Source organism: Macrosteles quadrilineatus, unplaced genomic scaffold (genome assembly GCF_028750875.1).
Source record: "Macrosteles quadrilineatus isolate MER2022 unplaced genomic scaffold, UCM_ALF_1.0 Scaffold_4__1_contigs__length_99947679, whole genome shotgun sequence".
In the NCBI taxonomy this organism is placed as follows: domain Eukaryota; kingdom Metazoa; phylum Arthropoda; class Insecta; order Hemiptera; family Cicadellidae; genus Macrosteles; species Macrosteles quadrilineatus.
In genome coordinates, this window is record NW_026542597.1 from 47,786,907 (window position 1) to 47,805,338 (window position 18,432).

The 18,432-nt window shown below is 34.8% G+C and overlaps 2 protein-coding genes across 2 annotated transcripts in view; both read right to left on the reverse strand.

Annotated features, from left to right (window-relative positions):
* Positions 1-243: 243 nt before the first annotated feature.
* Positions 244-11,363, reverse strand: LOC128991940 (epoxide hydrolase 4-like). The gene is made up of 6 exons (XM_054415237.1): positions 10,976-11,363; positions 9,043-9,167; positions 7,060-7,335; positions 3,271-3,425; positions 1,755-2,009; positions 244-1,202 (listed from the first exon to the last, which is right to left on the reverse strand). The coding sequence occupies exons 1-6, from the start codon at positions 11,198-11,200 to the stop codon at positions 1,048-1,050; spliced, it is 1,191 nt and encodes a 396-aa protein (XP_054271212.1). The 5' UTR covers positions 11,201-11,363; the 3' UTR covers positions 244-1,047.
* Positions 11,364-12,386: 1,023 nt separating this feature from the next.
* Positions 12,387-18,432, reverse strand: part of LOC128992906 (uncharacterized) — a 68,587-nt gene continuing 62,541 nt past the window's right edge. Inside the window, exons 13-14 of the mRNA XM_054416651.1 lie at positions 13,158-13,300; positions 12,387-12,558 (exon numbers count right to left, since the gene is read on the reverse strand). Of these exons, the coding sequence (XP_054272626.1) occupies positions 12,468-12,558; positions 13,158-13,300 (234 nt within the window). The 3' untranslated portion in view covers positions 12,387-12,467. The remainder of the gene's footprint in view (positions 12,559-13,157; positions 13,301-18,432) is intronic.

Below are 18,432 nucleotides of genomic sequence, written 5' to 3' on the forward strand. Positions count from 1 at the left end.
GGACGAAATATGCAAGCTATAGCACTTTTATGTCATTCAAGTATCTCAGTAAGAAAAAAATTAAGGTATATCAGAAGGAGGAAATAACTGTTTAATCTTGTAGTGGTATCTCTAGAAGTGCAACCTTATTTGCTAATAAACACCCTATTTCTACAGACCTGTCCTCTCTTTAAAAATATTTATAAAGAGAGTCTGTGACCTAACTTAGATTTCAAAATGGATTATACAAGAACAATAAAAAAATTAGGGTGTAAAAATGTATTAACGAAAGTAAATAGTAACAAAACACATATAACAGAAATATTCAACCAGCTTATTCAAAGGTTTTATACCATTTCATACTATGTATCACACTCCTCATAGAAAACGTTCGTTATCATTTTGTTGTTTAAAGGTAACAAACAAATGTTTTTCAGTCTATTTTAATCTTTACACAATAACAACAACTAGCGTTTTAATTAATAATGCAAAGTTTACCATGTTTTACAACATTAACAAGACACACCTATGCTAGAACAACTACACTAAAATGTTTTAATAAATAATAAAATTCAAAATGCAAAAGATATTTCTGCTAAAATCATGCCTAATAATCCTATTTAAAAACCTTTTTGGACAAATAAAATGTAAAAGGAATTACACTTAGCCTATAGTAAAATCAAAACATACTAATATCAACTAATAAATATCACAAAGTTACAAAATTATTGGCATGAAAAGATCTAAAAATGATCTTATTATACTAAGTTTTAAGTTTATATGTTTCTCAATTTGTTCCTACACAATAAACCATATAATTATAATCTTTAAATAATTTACTGAGTAATAAAAAACTTGTGAAAAACACTGAACATGATATCAGCATTCATCATAACATATACAATCAGTCAATTTTATACACCAATTTCGATATGAATTTACAGATGCCTTGCTAAGACTTTTATCTTGTACGATTAAAATCTAATTCTTTACAAGACTTAAGAAATAACTGTATAAAATATAAAAGTGTAAATTTGCTACCAACTAAGCAAGATGCACACATTTTTGCTAAGAGTGTGTCATCAAGGCTCTAGGAGTGACTGAACTAGCTGTTCGTAGAAGAACGTGGTTTCCAAACTTCACAGTAGAAGAAACAGCTCCAAACATCCTGTTGATTAAACCAGATGGGATTTCTTTCTCTGCTTCTACTGGATTTGGTTTTGCTGAAAAATATCAAGTAATTTTTTTTTGAGATAAAGAGTGTAAAGATATACCTATTGTTTAAAAGGTTTTATCAAGAAAAGTTCATAAAGTAACCGAAAAAATTGACTGACAAAAGTGTATACAACGTTAAACGTACCGTATATATTCCTTTACTAAGGAATATGCGTAATCAACACCTCAGTCATAAAAGTACAAGCTCTAATAGAGTCTTCTAAATCAGTCAATGGGTAGAAACCGGCCGTCGCACATGTGCGTCGCTGGTCTATATGAATGAAAAATTTTGCATTATTGAGGTAGCGAACGTGTTAAGCTCAGTAATCCTGTCAATTCTCACTCAAGCCGAACATCAATTATTGTTGGTCCTCTCAATGACGACCGTGTCATAACCGGCCAGACAGAACAAGTGCCACCAAAATGGGCAGGTGAGACCGTTCAACAAATTACTGTAGCACCAATGAGTTAGTGACTTATTTACTACGCTACAACATATTTTGAAGTGAGGTACTAGATAGTCAAAATACATTGGTTAAACATGACATTTTGATACTCACTGACTAGAAAGGAGAGCAGCAGATTGTTGACCTCTTCAGGTCGCTCCTGGTGGGGGAAATGTCCGGCGGAGTCGATGATCTTGAGCTGATACTTGCTGAGGTACTCTGTGGAGCGGACGACACTCTCTAGTCTCACTGAAGAGTCCTGATTGCCCAGGATCAGCAGACTAGGCACAGTGACTACACTGTCCTCTGTGGTGCTGACTCTACAGAACGGGAGGTTGCGGTAGTAGTTGATGGCTCCCGTCCAGTCCTCTGTAATAAGTATAAGGTAAGTAAATTTTTTAATTGCAGGAACAAATACTATGTAACAAATGTAACTAACTCTAAGCTGCCACAATGTATCGTACTCATTGAGGGCTGTTGCCACAAAACAAACAAATAGTTAGTTAGTTGAGTGTGTTAGTTAGCCTAGTGGTTAGCACCTCAGACTTCGCTGTGGGACGGGGGGGGGGGGCTTAGTTCATCCACAAAACTCTATTTTCACGATGACTTTTTAAAAAATCCACTGGTGTAGGAAAAAAAGAAAGAAGAAAAACAGAGCAAAGTTTAGGTTGATAATAGTTTGTGGCTAAGAAGTGAAAAAACATTTGTTTGTATTCTATACTACTGGTTAAATCATCCAACAAAAAAATAATGCTATTTTCACTTTTAGGATGAAAATTCTATACACAAGGAACAACTCCTCTTACCACTATGCACCAGAGGTGATAGTTGTATGTTAAAGGTACAATTCCTATGCCGCGACTGATCCGACTGTAGTCGTGCGGCTGTAAAAATTGACTGATTCTATGGAAAGTAAATGCAACCCATTACGATGGAGGGTCTACAGCCGCGCGACTGGAGTGACTACAGTCGCGTGGCTAGAGTCGTTACGGCTCAACTGCTCTGTGAGCAGTCCTGTCACTTCAGTCGCACGGCTGTAACGAATTTATAATTTATACATATGGAGTTTGAGGTGTGTAGCTTCATGGATGATCCAAAGTTGATTAAACTGGTTCGTCACCACCCATCCGTTTTCAAACCCAAGCACCCCCAACACTTGAAGAAAATGTCTCTGAATGAGAATACTGTAAAACCCCTCTTTTTGCCGTACCATGAACATTGGATTAGGTTGTTCATTGTTTTACCATGCACATTAATATTTCCTTTTCCTCCTCTTCTCCAAGTAATACATTCGCTGCCAACTGTGCTTATACCATACAGGAGTCGCGGCATAGGAAATAAGACGAGGGTCTCGAGCCGTACAAAAATTAACTCCTCTTATGATTTTAAAACTACTATTAGTCTAATGATTGAGTAGTCATCTTTAAAGTTGTATGTTCTATCTTGATGAGGGTCAATTCTGGATTTAGTTGACATTTTTGTCACTGGTGTGGTTATAAATACAGCCATGCTATCCAACAAAAACAATTAAACAAAACTCAATTAAAGCTTGGTTTAAACTGTTTTCTTACAATAAAAATTTAAAAACACAACAGGTGTAGTAAATTACAAAACGTACATAATAACTTACCCTTCCGAGAAAAATAATACTTGTATGCATCTAAAAACGCCACCTCCTTCAAACTCTTGACATTGAGATGTTGGTAACACTGGTTGATGATGTTGAGATCGTTCTTCAGAGCATCCTTTTCAGGGAGGTGAGGTAACTGGCTGTAGTGAACCCAGCTGGAAAGTAATGAGTTAATACTTTAATAACACACTTACACTTATAATAATTCAACACTTGTTTCACACAAAATTACTGTGTGTTTAGGAAATACAAATAATGGTTCAAAACTTCACATGTGGACTTTCTGTTTCCCTTGATTACAGCTGGTTAATGCCGACTCAATTTATGTTTTCCTACAAACTTCTTAAACCCCCACAACACGAAACTGTTCACCTTTCCCTAGACTATTTTCACCATTCACCATTCTATAATACATCCACTTGCTTTAAATTCCTGTTGTATAAAATCTAAAACATTACTTCTATGTATACTACCTGTTCTCCACAACCCAAAAAGGCAGTTTAGTCCAGCATCTATAGGGGGTTGAGTATGCACTGAAAGTGTAACTCTTTTTGACTTTTGATTGTTGTTGGGGGCATCTTGGAGATGACAAAAACCGATGTTGTCGCCCTCCCAGCAGGTGCACAACTTGGGGGGGAGGGGGGGAAGGTGCTCCGAGACGCGTTCTAGAAAATCGCTTATATCTCGTGAACTAGACACGATAGAAACAAGCTCTAAACGGCATTGTATTACCAACTTCATCTACTTTAAAGAAATATCCAGGAAAAGTCCCGTATCTATGATATTAGTTGAGTTATTTAACAATTTATTTAAAAATTTGAATAAAAACCCCTAAATTACGTTAAACTATCCATTAAAACCACTTTAAAACAACAAACAGTACAGTTTTTCATCGTGCATGATATGTTTAACACGCTAAAGTGACTGTATATGGTAATTATATCGAAATATTACAAGGTTATGCGAGGTTTCCGATGAAGTGGCACGGTGACGCGGATGACGCCGCTGCGCGGCAGAAATCAATGTGTAGTACAGACTTGTAAACATTGGGTATGTACCGAAAGTGTAACGCGTTTTGACTTTTGATTGTTGTTGGGGGCACATTGGAGATGACAAAAACCGATGTTGTCGCCATTCCAGCAGGTGCACAACTTGGTGGGAGGAGGTGGGAGTAGCGCTGAGGCGCGTTCTAGAACATCGCTCATATCTCGTGAACTAGACACGATAGAAACATGTTTTAAACGGCATTGTATTACTGTCACATATATGTTTTGTATTACTGTTTACTGGTTTAGGCCTACTCTATGCTGTATTATATTGTATGCTATTGTGTTGGCACCACTGTCATTTCCGCCCTCATGAACAACTATCAAAATATACGTTGGTTGTCAAGATGTCTGTCTGTGTCTTATTTTTTTTAAAGTAGACCTTGGCTTCGCAACAATTACAAACCGCATCTGCTTTAAATATTTTATAATGAAAAATCCCATATCAATGGTAATAATTGAGTTATTTGACATTTTATTAGAAATTAACAATTTAAAGTCAAAATACCGTTTATCTACTCATATAACTCTCTTAAATCAATGAATAGCACTGTGTTTGGAGTGCATTCAATGTTCAAAACACGAATTACAAAAAATTAAGTGTACTGTACTTTCCTTAAAATAATATGTACGTAGCTCTCGAGTTAGCGAGAAAATAATTATACGCTGTTTTTAACACTAGGCTATTTTAAATATAAAATTTAAACAAAAACCAAAGAAAATGCTTCAGTTTGAAATGTATACGGTTTTTATTAAAATAATATTAAAATAGACTTGGAAATGCTGTACTACATTTTAAAACTTACTGTCGGGGAAAAAAGTTTAGACACTCGAGTTTGGAGCTCTACAGAAAAGTAGCCTACTAACTTAGAAAAACACGTAGTATATATAAATTTATAAAATATTTATAAAAAGTAACTACCATATAAACTACACATAAGAAAACAATAGATACTATTTCAGTCATCTTGTTTGAAACGGTCTTAATGATGAGGATTTCTACAATTTTTAAAACATTTGCAGTAGGAGCAGCTGGATGACTTGTTTGAAAAGCAGCTACAAGTTGATCTAGAACAAGTCTTGCATTTACATGGCTTTAGCAAATTTGTAGGAGCCGGGGGCAGGGTCATAAGAAGGGGGCGCATTTAACCTGAGCTGTCTTTGAAAAATCGGTATTGGAATATATCTAAAGGCTCTATTTCTGCTGTCAAGGACTTTACCCAAAAATATAGTTGGGCACTACACCGTAACAGGTGTAATTTGTAGCTGTCCGGTGTGCAAGGCACTTAGACGGCAAATGGATTAGTTGTTATTTCTATATAGTGGCTGTCATTGCAGGTGCTTCCTTTTCTTCTTAATCCTGCTGCTCCTACTGCAAATGTTTTAAAAATTGTAGAAATCCTTATCATTAAGACCGTTTTAAACAAGATTACTGAAATAGTATCCATTGTTTTCTTATGTGTAGTTTATATGGTAGTTAAGTATTAAAATGAAATACAGCATTTCCAAGTCTATTTTAATATTCTTTTAATAAAAACCGTATACATTTCAAACTGAAGCATTTTATATGGTAGTTGTACCTAGATTTTTGTTTAAATTTTATTTTAAAATAGCCTAGTGTTAAAAACAGCGTATAATTATTTTCTCGCTAACTCGAGAACTTCGTACATATTATTTTAAGGAAAGTACAGTTCACTTAATTTTTTGTAATTCGTGTGTTGAACATAGAATGCACTCCAAACACAGTTTTATGAGAGTTATATGGGTAGATAAACGGTATTTTGACTTTAAATTGTTAATTTCTAATAAAATGTCAAATAACTCAATTATTACCATTGATAATAAATAAATATTATTTGATTTTTTATAGTTAAATATTTAAAGCGGATGCGGTTTGTAATACAATGCCGTTTAAAACATGTTTCTATCGTGTCTAGTTCGCGAGATATAAGCGATTTTCTAGAACGCGTCTCGGAGCACCTTCCCCCCCTCCCCCCCAAGTTGTGCACCTGCTGGGAGGGCGACAACATCGGTTTTTGTCATCTCCAAGGTGCCCCCAACAACAATCAAAAGTCAAAATGCGTTACACTTTCGGTACATACCCAATGTTTACAAGTCTGTACTACACATTGATTTCTGCCGCGCAGCGGCGTCATCCGCGTCACCGTGCCACTTCATCGGAAACCTCGCATAACTTGTAATATTTTGATAAAATTACCATATACAGTCACTTTAGCTTGTTAAACATATCATGCACGATGAAAAACTGTACTGTTTGTTGTTTTAAAGTGGTTTTAATGGATAGTTTAACGTAATTTAGGGGTTTTTATTCAAATTTTTAAATAAATTGTTAAATAACTCAACTAATATCATAGATACGGGACTTTTTCCTGGATATTTCTTTAAAGTAGATGAAGTTGGTAATACAATGCCGTTTAGAGCTTGTTTCTATCGTGTCTAGTTCACGAGATATAAGCAATTTTCTAGAACGCGTCTCGGAGCACCTTCCCCCCCTCCCCCCCAAGTTGTGCACCTGCTGGGAGGGCGACAACATCGGTTTTTGTCATCTCCAAGATGCCCCCAACAACAATCAAAAGTCAAAAAGAGTTACACTTTCAGTGCATACTCAACCCCCTATAGATGCTGGACTAGTTATTTTCTCAGTAAAAATACTGTTGAAAATAATGAACTGATCATCTTACTACTATATCAAGCAAAATTAAGAACTTGTTGATTAACGTACTTTGTATTGAACCAGTTAGAATCGGGTAGGTGTGTCCAGTAGAAGTTTGGATGTGGACAAGAGATGGCTACAAACTTGTCAACAAACTGTGGACAGAGATGGACAAGGTACCAGCCGATGAGAGCTCCGAGATCGTGACCAACCACGTTACAACTGGAGACACCCAGGGAGTGGATCAACTCCTGTAACTCGCTCAGTATCACTCCCACTCTGTAACTGCTGCGGCTCGACGGCTTGTCTGAGTCTCCGAAACCCTTCAGATCCAGGGAAATTACTCTGCAAAACACATTGATAGTTTGATAGGATATGTACTGTAAGGTATAGCAGTAAAATATACAGTTTCATAACAGTTTTGAGTCTCATCCCAACATTTTTCCAGATTGTTGCAGTGACCATATTCAAACACACATAATACAGCACAGTTTTAAAATATACTAATACATCCAACTCCAAACAATATTTGTACCAAAATATTTTGTAGAGTTTTAGTAGGGTCATAAAAAGAGCTTAGTCAAGCCTGAAGAAAAATTGAAAGCTAAAATTTTAGTTTGAATCATAAGCTGTGATGTTTAAAATAAATTATAATGTGGTATTAAATAAAGATGATGTAGCCTAATCACTGGCATATTTAAATTTTAATATTTCATTTTTATATACAAACACTAGCTGCTATACCCGTGTTTTGCAACGGGAAGATGTTCTATACCGCCAAATCCAAAAACTTGTTAGTAGATCAAATTTATAAACAAAGAGCCACCAAATTTTTACAAAAAAGTATGACCTACATTGTAATTGTCCTACTGTTTACATTAAAATATATCAATAACATAATTTTCATAACTTACGGTTATAGAATCTTTCTTTATTTCCATAATCAATTATATAAACAAACCTATCACGTAGTTGTGTAAAATATTTTTTTTATTTGTTTGGATCAGCTGTACGAAATTGTGAAATAAGCATTTAGCAGTTCTGACTGTTTACATTGAAATGTCAATGCAAAGGTAAACAAAGTTTGTGAATTTTCTCATGCTTTCATGGAGACCTACTAATATTTACTTTTGTAAACCTCACCTCAAACCTTTGGAAAACCAAGAGACGTAGCCCGAGAGGAACTCAGGGATGTGAATAGTCCAATGACATTCCTAGGTATGTGAACAATCTATATGCTTAATTTGGGCTGGGTCGGTTTAGTATTTTAGTAATGGCAGCCACACAGACACACACCACCTCAATTTTATAATAATGTAGATTGTCTGCTTAAGACTAAATAATATGTTTCTAACTGATAAGATAAATATGCCCAATGTTTGTATTGTTGGTTTCATTTTTATCAAGTTATAAAAATGAAACCAACAATATAAACATTGGGCATATCTAGAAGGAGGAAATAGTTATTTGTGCAACTAGTGAGAAAAGTGAGCAATTGACTCACTCGAGAGAAATCCTTACTCACGAGCCGTAGGCGAGTGAGGAATGGTTTCTCGAGTGAGGCAATTGTACTTTGAACTCGAGTTGCACATTATACTTTTCCTACAGTTACCATAAAACAAATAAATTTGTGAAGAAACATAACCTATTTTTACACAGAAGTGAACTTTTAATATAACATTTAATGTGAAGTGACAAATACAACAGTACAACAGCTGACCAGCTGATTTACAGCCAGTGCTGCCAACATATTTCGCGCGCGCATACGACGTTGCCTGCATGTTACGCGCTCACTATTTCGTGCCTTCACGTTGCAAATCTGGAGTGAGACAAAGTAATTAGAGTGAGACAATGTTAACATTGTCTCACTGATGAGCGAATTGGCCACTTCGCTTTCTCAAATCAGTGAGAGAACATGTACATTGTTAGGTAACTGTAGGAAAATATAACTTTTAACATGTCTAAGAATTGGGGTGAAAAAATGTAAGAACAATTTTTAGTTTTAAATAACTAGTAAATTTTGTAAATCCTACCCTTAATTAAATTACCAACCTAAAATGTTTGGAAAGTGTAGACACTTGATGCCTCCAGCTGATCCAACAGTCTGGGAAACCATGCAGCAGCAAAACCACAGGCTTATCTTTGGAGCCACACTCGACATAGTGTAGCTTTGTATACTGCACAACACAAACTAGGATTAAGTATCCTTAATCTTCCTGATAAATTAACACATACCAGTAACTACACAGGGTGGGAATATTGGTCATAAAAAACCATTTTAAAACATTATTCAGTGATGCTTTACATCCAAAGGGGGCGCAACAAATAGTCAGAAGAAACCCTTAGTTATAAGCATATTTTGATACATCACATCAAAGGTTAAACGTTAGTAACACAACATTGCGTTAGTAAAATCCAATGGTGCAAATTTGAACTCAAAAGAACAACTGAGTCAAAATGGCAGTAAATGAAAGATTTCTTGAATTTGCATGCACTAATCGAATCTTTGATTGGGTACAATGTTTTAACAAGTTGTTTTTTGGATCAAATTCGCAGCAATGTATTCTACTAAAAGCACCCTTAATTTGATGTGCATATAGACCTATCTGAGGAGGTAGCGCATCATTCACAGTAAATCCAAGAAATCTTTGAAAGGGTGCCATTTTTGACTTGATTATCCGTTTGAGTTTGGGTTTGCGGCATTGTATTTGAATAGCAAAGACTTTAATTTGGTGTGCATATCACCCTATCCTTACATTTAAGATTTTCTCCTGAACTGGACCTTCCCCCTGAGGAGGTCACTCACTGAATAATTTGAAAAAATGGTTTTATGACCTAGAACGTTTTCCCAAGCTTTGGCAGATTTATATTTTTTTTACTGTACCTTAACTGTTTTTCCACCTTGTATATAAAATGACAAAAATTTCATTAGTAGGCTACAGGATTGAACATATTCGTAAAATTTTTCCTATAAATTTAACTTCTTTGTATACCTTTTAACGCCAGTATGATTTTTATAAATGAACAAACCAAAACCATAACTAGTTCAACTCCATGTCTCTCGACTTTCTAATTTATAAATCCATTGAAATGTTGAATGTTGGCAACAATGTTAGATAGCCTATTGAGACAGATTAGTCTAAAATTAAGGGTGTGCTCTACCTGCCCGCCGCGCGCTAATGCAAGGGTTTCTCTGTCATTGTTGGCTTAGTTCTTAACTGATTGAAGATATATTTATTTAACTTATTCGTTTCTTATTTTTGCAGGCTTGTATTGTTTAAATTTTTTTGTAATAGTAAAATTTTAAGTGAGAAGTGACTGGTAAATACTTCTAAATAAGCTTTTTTCAAAAGCATTTTACACATACAAATGAATTTTTAGAAGAAAATTAAAACGATAGAGTCATAAATTTGAATCTAAAGACTAAGGAACCTTCTTCAGATAAACAAAATAAAAAAAAAAAGTTAACTGAGTAATTTGAGAGGACTTAACCGTCTGCAAGCGCTACTGCAACATAGCTACTGAAGCCCAAGCTGAGATTTCCGAGCTGGAGGTAGAGTGCATCCTTAATAAATTAATCAGTTAATCTTAGAAAAACAATGTACAACATGTAGCCAGTACTGTATTAAAAGGGGTTTCAACATATGCATACAACAAAATATTACCTAGCCTACATACCTAGTCAGAATCGTTAGAATATGTTAAGGATTGCACTACTGACTTTTGAATATTGAAGACATCCCATCCTTGTATATTGACCAGCTTTAGGAAATTCATGATTCAAAAATTAGGGACATTGTTGAAAAATTTGTTTATTTGACAAAATCTGTCACTTACATCAGGGCATTTTGTGGATGGCTTAATTCAACACTTTTATTCAAACACAGTCTACAACATTAACACGAGAATGGAATGTTAAGCCTTAATCATAGTGATCAAAGGCTCCTCAATATTATTTGTAACATTATTAATTTCATTACTGTACCTGTAATTTCACATAAAGATGTTGTCCAAAATCCCCACTGAGACATTCAGGCGGTTTCCTCCTCTGGTCGGTTTGTTCACTGTCCTTTGATTTTCTCAAAACCTTCCTCAAAAACTCTTTCAGCAATATCCAAAGTCCCCATAAGAACGATAAACAGTGTATTTTCAAAAAGTCAAAATAAGAGATTGACACAATATTATCTGCCCTGGTTACTGCTACAGCCATGGTTGAAACACCGCACTTTGAGACACAATTTGAGTAACAAAATCACACAAGAATTATTTCCATGTTCAGGCAAGAACACGCACAATTCCTCATTTCAAACACACCAACCAACCAAGTTGTTTCATTGGATGACACACTGTTTCACCATTGTTGATAACATGACAAACAGACTAATGGACTTATCAGCTCATCAGCTGAGAGTCACGTGGTCGTGCAGGGCAGCCAACCTCTCAGAACTATATTTCCCAATTATTTCAAATACTGTTATCAACTTTTACCTCGCATTCATCAGCATCATAGAGAAGTATAAAGTATTCAGATTTAATGGAATGTGATTTCAGCACAAAGCAGATGTAGTTATTCATAACACAACAATGATGTAGAATCAATTTGACGGACGCAACAGGTAACTTGAACTGAACGTAGGTATAACTTTAAACGAGGGTTCTAACCGGCAGCCTGAATTTCAAATTCAAGATGGTGGTTTATATTTTAGATTGTAATATAGTTAGGGATTGAACATTCCACAGCTCTCAACATTCTAAAACAAATTTGTTTCCAATGATTGTGTGTTTTTTGTGCTTTTAACATATCAGAGCTTGCTATAGATGGGGAAAAATAATTTTTAACTATTATTTAGAAGTTAAAATCAATGCGATAAAGAGTAATTTACGGATTTAAAAAATGATTTTGTAAATACTTAAAGAAACAATTAAGAAGTTTCATACAGTGCATCGTTTGGATCTTTGTGAATATTTTACAATAGACATGGTTTAGCCCCTGAGCTGAATTGATGACTAATATAATATAAATACCTCGTCACAGCTCTGTAGTTACTGTAGATAATCTACTATCTGTAATTAATCTACAGTAACTACAGAGCTGTGACGAGGTATTTATATTATATTAGTCAATATTTTACAGTTGATTTTAACTCGATAAACACATTAATAATGCCACGAGTTTCTTTTTTGTAGAGCCATGTTTACGTTGTAAACAGCTGGTGGGTAGAACCCTCTTATTGGAGAAACCGTGCCTTAATCTTGCAATATCTTAATCCAAAGGCTAACTTTTTTACGTTTTATTTTATTTATCATGAAAAATACAAAATTTATTACTGCTGTCTTCAATAATAAATATACTTATTGTTGGATTTTTAAGGATGAGATATTTTATAGAATTTGATTGTCGGTACAAAATTTACAATTTTATTTAGGAGTCAATAATTTACAATAGATGAGAAAGTTGTACTACTAAACTAAGGTTTTCACGGGTGGTAGTACTCCGGACCGGCTGCCGGCGCTTCTTCCTTCTTTGGCTTTGGTGCATACGGGTTCTTCAGTGGGTCCAAGTTAAGGCTGGAAAAATTAAAAACAAGTTTTAAGCAGGAATCTTAATAAAATTCTGTAATAGGAAACAAGTTTAATTTTTCCCACTATTAAACAAACCTGTGTTTGTATTTTTAACTCCATATACCAAAGTGACAAAGCATTAAAACTACAAAAACGGAGGTTTGGCAATCAGTCTTTAGACGCAAAACCATCAGAATAACATATCAGCGAAGCAGCAAAGAAATTACATATACAGAGAAACCTACGCTCCCTTCCACGAGAGACAGAAGTTTTTTTATCCTTTTTCATAAATCTTCTATAAGTTACAATGAGATCAATGAGTTAATCACGTTGTTGTAGACAATCAAGTGAACAATAGTAAAGGGTGTACAATCAATGTTCCCATGGGATACGCAGTTTGTTTAAACTTAAATCGTAAGGGAGAAAAGAGATTGAAATCACTTCTAAGTAGTAGACAGTAAATACTGTAATTGATTCCCTAAAATTTGAAATTGGAAGTGTTTTTTCCATGTTACTTGACCAACTCATAAAAACTCGTGCTAGAACTAGCGTCCTAGGACGTGAAGAAAAAATTTTGAAAACATAAAATAAAAATAAAAACTGACCTGTACAGTTGTGGGGCTTCCTTGCAGTTGACGTTGTACCACCAGTCACAGGCGAACTCGTGCTGGTTGAAGAGTGTGCCGTTGGGACAGAGGAAGCTGGCTCCCTGGTGACCCTCTCGGCCATCGTGGCACACGTGGTACGCCTACAAACATGTACAAATCGTCAAAGGTGGTACAAGAAACTACGGACAGTTTCAGGGGAATTATATTTAAAATTATATTTAAGTGCGCTTATACAAGATCGTGCCACTCATCCTACACTCATCTCCATTCATACTTAGCTTAAAATACCTACTTTGTATGGTCGCCATTTCATTGAAAAGTATTAAAGTATTATGAGGGGAAAATTAAGAGGTTTTAGTTCTGAGGTTCGCTTCATTACCATATACACAAGTCAGTCTCTTTTAAAGGAAGACCTTGCTTGACCATGTCAAATAAAGGACGAATAAGTCATGTTTAACCAACATAGCTAAATTTATGCTCACTTTTGGGTATTTTCGCTATCTGATTTCAAACATAAAGAGAATGTGACGTGGCCAAAGCAAATTTGTATTTATTAATTTGGTTTAATAAATATGTCATTGTGAGTCATTAAGGAGTGAACGACAATCACTGACCTAGCCCCCATGAGATTAATGTAGTAGCGAAGGCTATGGCATTATATTTTAGTAACCCCGCACCTCAACTATTGTACATGACAAAAAAATGTGTCAACCCCATTTCCAATAACCACGTTACTGCGAGCACAATGAAAATCAAATCCAATCCTTTTGTGGAAGGTTTAATATTGTTTTTATCAGGCTAATTTTCCAATGTAGAAATTATACATCGATGGTAGAATCATGAGGGATTAAAATTACATCGCAGTTGATAATGCATTGAAATTGAAATGGTTCATTTACATACATTTTTATTGAATAGTATCTTTTTGCTTATGGATAAAACAGAATATTAAAGAATGCATGAAGTAAGTATGTGTAGAATAAAAGTGTTGATAACATCTAAAAGAAATATAACCCTAATCCATGGGATGTGGAACTATTATATGGATTTTCAGAGTAGTGGCCATTACAGCTAGTCAGTTGCCCGGTTTCCCCAACATACCACAATAGTTACGTAAGATATTTCGGCACTAGGAAGCCTCATGTTATAACATATCGCGGCAGAAACTGTCCCGTTTGTTTGTAAACTATTACCAACGCGGACTAAAATCTATGGTTTAATAGTTTACGAGGTTATGTTCCAAAAACAATTGTCAACTGTGTGTGATTTATTTACACAATCATGGATTAACTTGTTAGTTTGTCTTGTGTTGAGCACGCATGTCTTGAGTGCATCTCATTATCTCCTAGAGGTCAGTTAGTGTTGAACTGCAGTTGGTATTGAACGTGATATGTCTCATGGATACCCTATGAATGTCAAAGTTAACTCTACTTGACATACTCTACACTTCCTCTGGTATTGAACGTGATATGTCTCATGGATACCCTATGAATGTCAAAGTTAACTCTACTTGACATACTCTACACTTCCTCTGGTATTGAACGTGATATGTCTCATGGATATACCCTATGAATGTCAAAGTTAACCCTACTTGACATACTCAACACTTTCTCTGGTCAAAGTTACCGTTTTTGTCATAGTAATGTTGAACAACCTTGATGATTTAAATACTGAAGTAAAAATGTTTGCATTGAAACTTTGGTGTCCTAAATTTCTTGTTAGTAATATAATGTGTTCAAGATACCATGATTAACACCGGAGCAGGTATTGATTTATTAGGAGTAATGATGCAATGAATACTATATCCATTGACTGAGGCTAATTCGATTTATCCTATTATGGATTATATTAAGACAATTTTATGGTTAGTTAATTCTGTCCAGTTCATACACAAGACGTTTTGTTGTTCACTTTTGTTTCTTGTCATTAGCCCAATTTTGAAACTACTTCGATTTAAAATAATGATATGAAGCCACCGATGCAACCAAATAAGTAGTGTAGAAATACTATTAAAATATACCAAGACAAACACATCAGTGCACTAAAACAACGTTAACGTTAAACACATTAAATCGGGATCCGTATTAAAAATTTTGATGAGAAGTGTACCAGCACTATGTGCAGTCCATGGCAGCCTCTAAACAAGTAGTGTGCAGTGTTTTATCAAAAACAAACATCATGATCAAAAACAAAATGTTCTCACCGCTTCAAGTATCATAGTTCTGGAACTTCATTAAGAAAATATTGCGCTCAAATATATACCTGTTACCTGTTTGAAATTGTTTTCATACTGTAGACTAAAGTCAACATAACTTAGTGCAATTGATTGCTGTGAACTACAAGTCGAAAGCTTGCAGTGCGATTTAGATGTTTTATAGACTTATTACCCTCTTTCAAATTTGTTTACAATGTAATCCTGTAAAATGTATTAAGTGTTATCACAATTAACGATTTTTTTATGGTAGGTGCCTAAAGAGTATGGTAAATAACTGGTAATTAGATCCTTTGAAAGGTTCATTTACAAGTACTGGTTTCCTCTAAGGCGTGAGAGTTGCAGTTTTTTCTGCATTTCTGAGTACAGTTGATATAGTCGGTCACTGGCTTGGCCAGATCTGTCAGTTATAAGTAGGCCATTGCCGCCCCGCCCTGTAGTATTATGTCACAACTGTAGGGCTACATGCTACAATCGCTGCCCGGGGATAAGGTCAGAGCACTCTCTCCTCTCCCTCTCACTCTTTCACATTACACCAATACAGTGTATACTAGCCAATCTTTTACAAACTACCAGTGCGCTGTATACCATTCAATCTTATACACTATACTAGTACACTGCATAGTAGACCTTTATAGAATTAATTGGCCTATCGTCAGTGATAGTAGTCAATCGTTTACACTATACTAGTGAACTGTAGTCTCTCTTTTACAGTGCACTGCATACCAGTCTCTCTTTTACACTTTACTAGTGCACTGTATACTAGTCTCTCGTTTACATTTTACAATTCCGGTATACTAGTGAACTGTACCAGTCTCTCTTTTACACTTATGCGCTGCATATTACCACAATTTATTTCATATTATTTTTTCAATTTATCAAACTCCTATGTCACTACTTTTTTACATCACCCTATTACATTTTGTACACCCCTAAACTATTAGCCATTTTACTCAACTACTTTACCTACTCTAAGCTGGATAGGGTCTACAAGGCAATTTCAAACGAAAATGTGTAAATTTTAATTACTAAATACGTCGAGTTTAAGGGACCTCATAAAAATAAAATTTTAACTATATGTTCTATAATCAATTGATCGCTGGTAAGCATTAACAACTGAATTTTTATATCACAAGATTATTATTGTTAAATGAGTGCTATATTCGACTCAGGTATATACACCTTGCTGCTGTGATTATGAAAGACGATAATTCGTAAAATAATGTTAGTTTCAACATATTGTTATAAAGGTTATGCTTAACAGAAACTATTGTCGGTCGTTCGTGATATTGTCTTGCTAATCATTTATTTGTACTAACTGTTTTGTTTCACCCATATATTTTGTTATGCTGGTGATGTTTCATGATTCAAATCGCCAAATTAAAACGAAACCCGAAAACCTAAATAATTTAATACTCTCTATTACAAAAAACGTTTACTGCGGCTCGCCGACAGATTATATAATTATTGCCATTATGCATAACGACTGCTCTGGATTGCGACTTTCACTTTTTGTAATAGGAAACCATCTTACACTACACGCGGCCTCTCTGCAGTCTCCGGTAACAACTTGATTTTATGGAAGATTTATACTGTATTATTTACTATGCTATTAATTACTGAGGTGTAACTTTATATTTTATTTAATAATACAGCATGATAATATACTTGTCATCTTGCTACTTGTCATAATGCTATTCCAAAAATAGTTATGTACGGTATTGAAATATGGAAATCTATATTATTAAAAAAAATTGTTGGATTTTTGAGTGCAGCAAATCGACCCCTAAATATTTATTTTTAGGCATATTTGGTATCAATTTAAAGGTATTTTCCTCTAGATGTGCCTTTTGCGGGTTTGGGTGATACATCGTGAAAGCTTACATATTGAAATCAGCCTTAAATGTTCTTAAATGATTTTTCCCAATAAATAATGAAGTACATAGGTACAGCAAAAGACAAAAAAATAGTATCCATATCAACCATCGCAGAACTACACTAGCACAGACTAGCCCTCAATATTGAGGAAGCAAAATTGTCAATAAATTACCTCAAGAAATCAGATTTTGTGAAGATCAAGCTAAATTCAAGAAAATGCTGAAGATGTTCCTATTAAATAAAGCCTATTATTCAGTGGAAAAATTCCTTGAAGAGTGAAGGCTGACAACTACCAATGACGACCACGGCTGAAAAGCTTCCAGTGGGATGAATACAAGTATGCAAGTAAGTAAGTAAGCTCTTCGTCCTACAGGCTTTTAAAATTTCAGAGTTTGTGCTGAATTTTTTTGTCTATCATATGAACTATTTCAAGTTTACATCAAAACAGATGGCCATAATACAATTTTGTTTACATCCATACGAAAATGAGGTCATCCGTAGTTAGTGATGTTTCAGTGAATTCAAGTAAAATATTGTTATGCAATTTTATTGCTATTTGTATAAAATGTAAAGAAGAAAATGACTTACGTGGGATTGGTAATTATGTGTTGTGATAGGATTTTGTGTTTTCATAGTATATTTCATTAGCATTTGTAATTTTTTTGTATGATGATAGCTCACATGCCCGATTAACATTCTTATCTCACACACGTTCTTATCTCAAAAATCCTTTCGGGTTCCACCCCAGTGGCTCTAGAGTTTCCCATGTTAACCTTATGAGAATTCATATTCAAAAGGAATTAAAGAATTTTCAGTTGTTTCAACTACTCAAGTTGGTTTTATAAGTCACGAAGTGACTTAGGCTGCTAGTATTTTTGTAATGAGATATTTAATATGCGTTATAAATTCCATTATATCTTAAATCTTAAAACGTTAAGGGTTCAGCACGAATGGCATATCAATGCCCTCTTAATATTTTTAGTATAAAAAGTTCGTTTGGGGCAACAGTAAATCAATAGGTCTACATGTTCAACTTATATAATACTCAATCCAACAACAACAGCTCAACGCTGGGTACAAAGTACGAGTATTTTGGTACGAATCACTTCAAATTTTACTTTGGACCAATGGCTAGTTTGGTAATTATTGACATTAGAAATTTCCTGTCAGATAAGATGCCTG

Bases quoted from the DNA above. Each gene is read 5' to 3' on its own strand.
- LOC128991940 (XM_054415237.1), bottom strand. From the start codon at position 11,200: ATGGCTGTAGCAGTAACCAGGGCAGATAATATTGTGTCAATCTCTTAT. The intron at 7,336-9,042 runs GTTGGTAATTTA...TGTGTTTTGCAG, and splicing joins ACACTTTCCAAACATTTTAG to AGTAATTTCCCTGGATCTGA. The intron at 1,203-1,754 runs GTGAGTATCAAA...GATATTTTTCAG, and splicing joins GCTGCTCTCCTTTCTAGTCA to CAAAACCAAATCCAGTAGAA.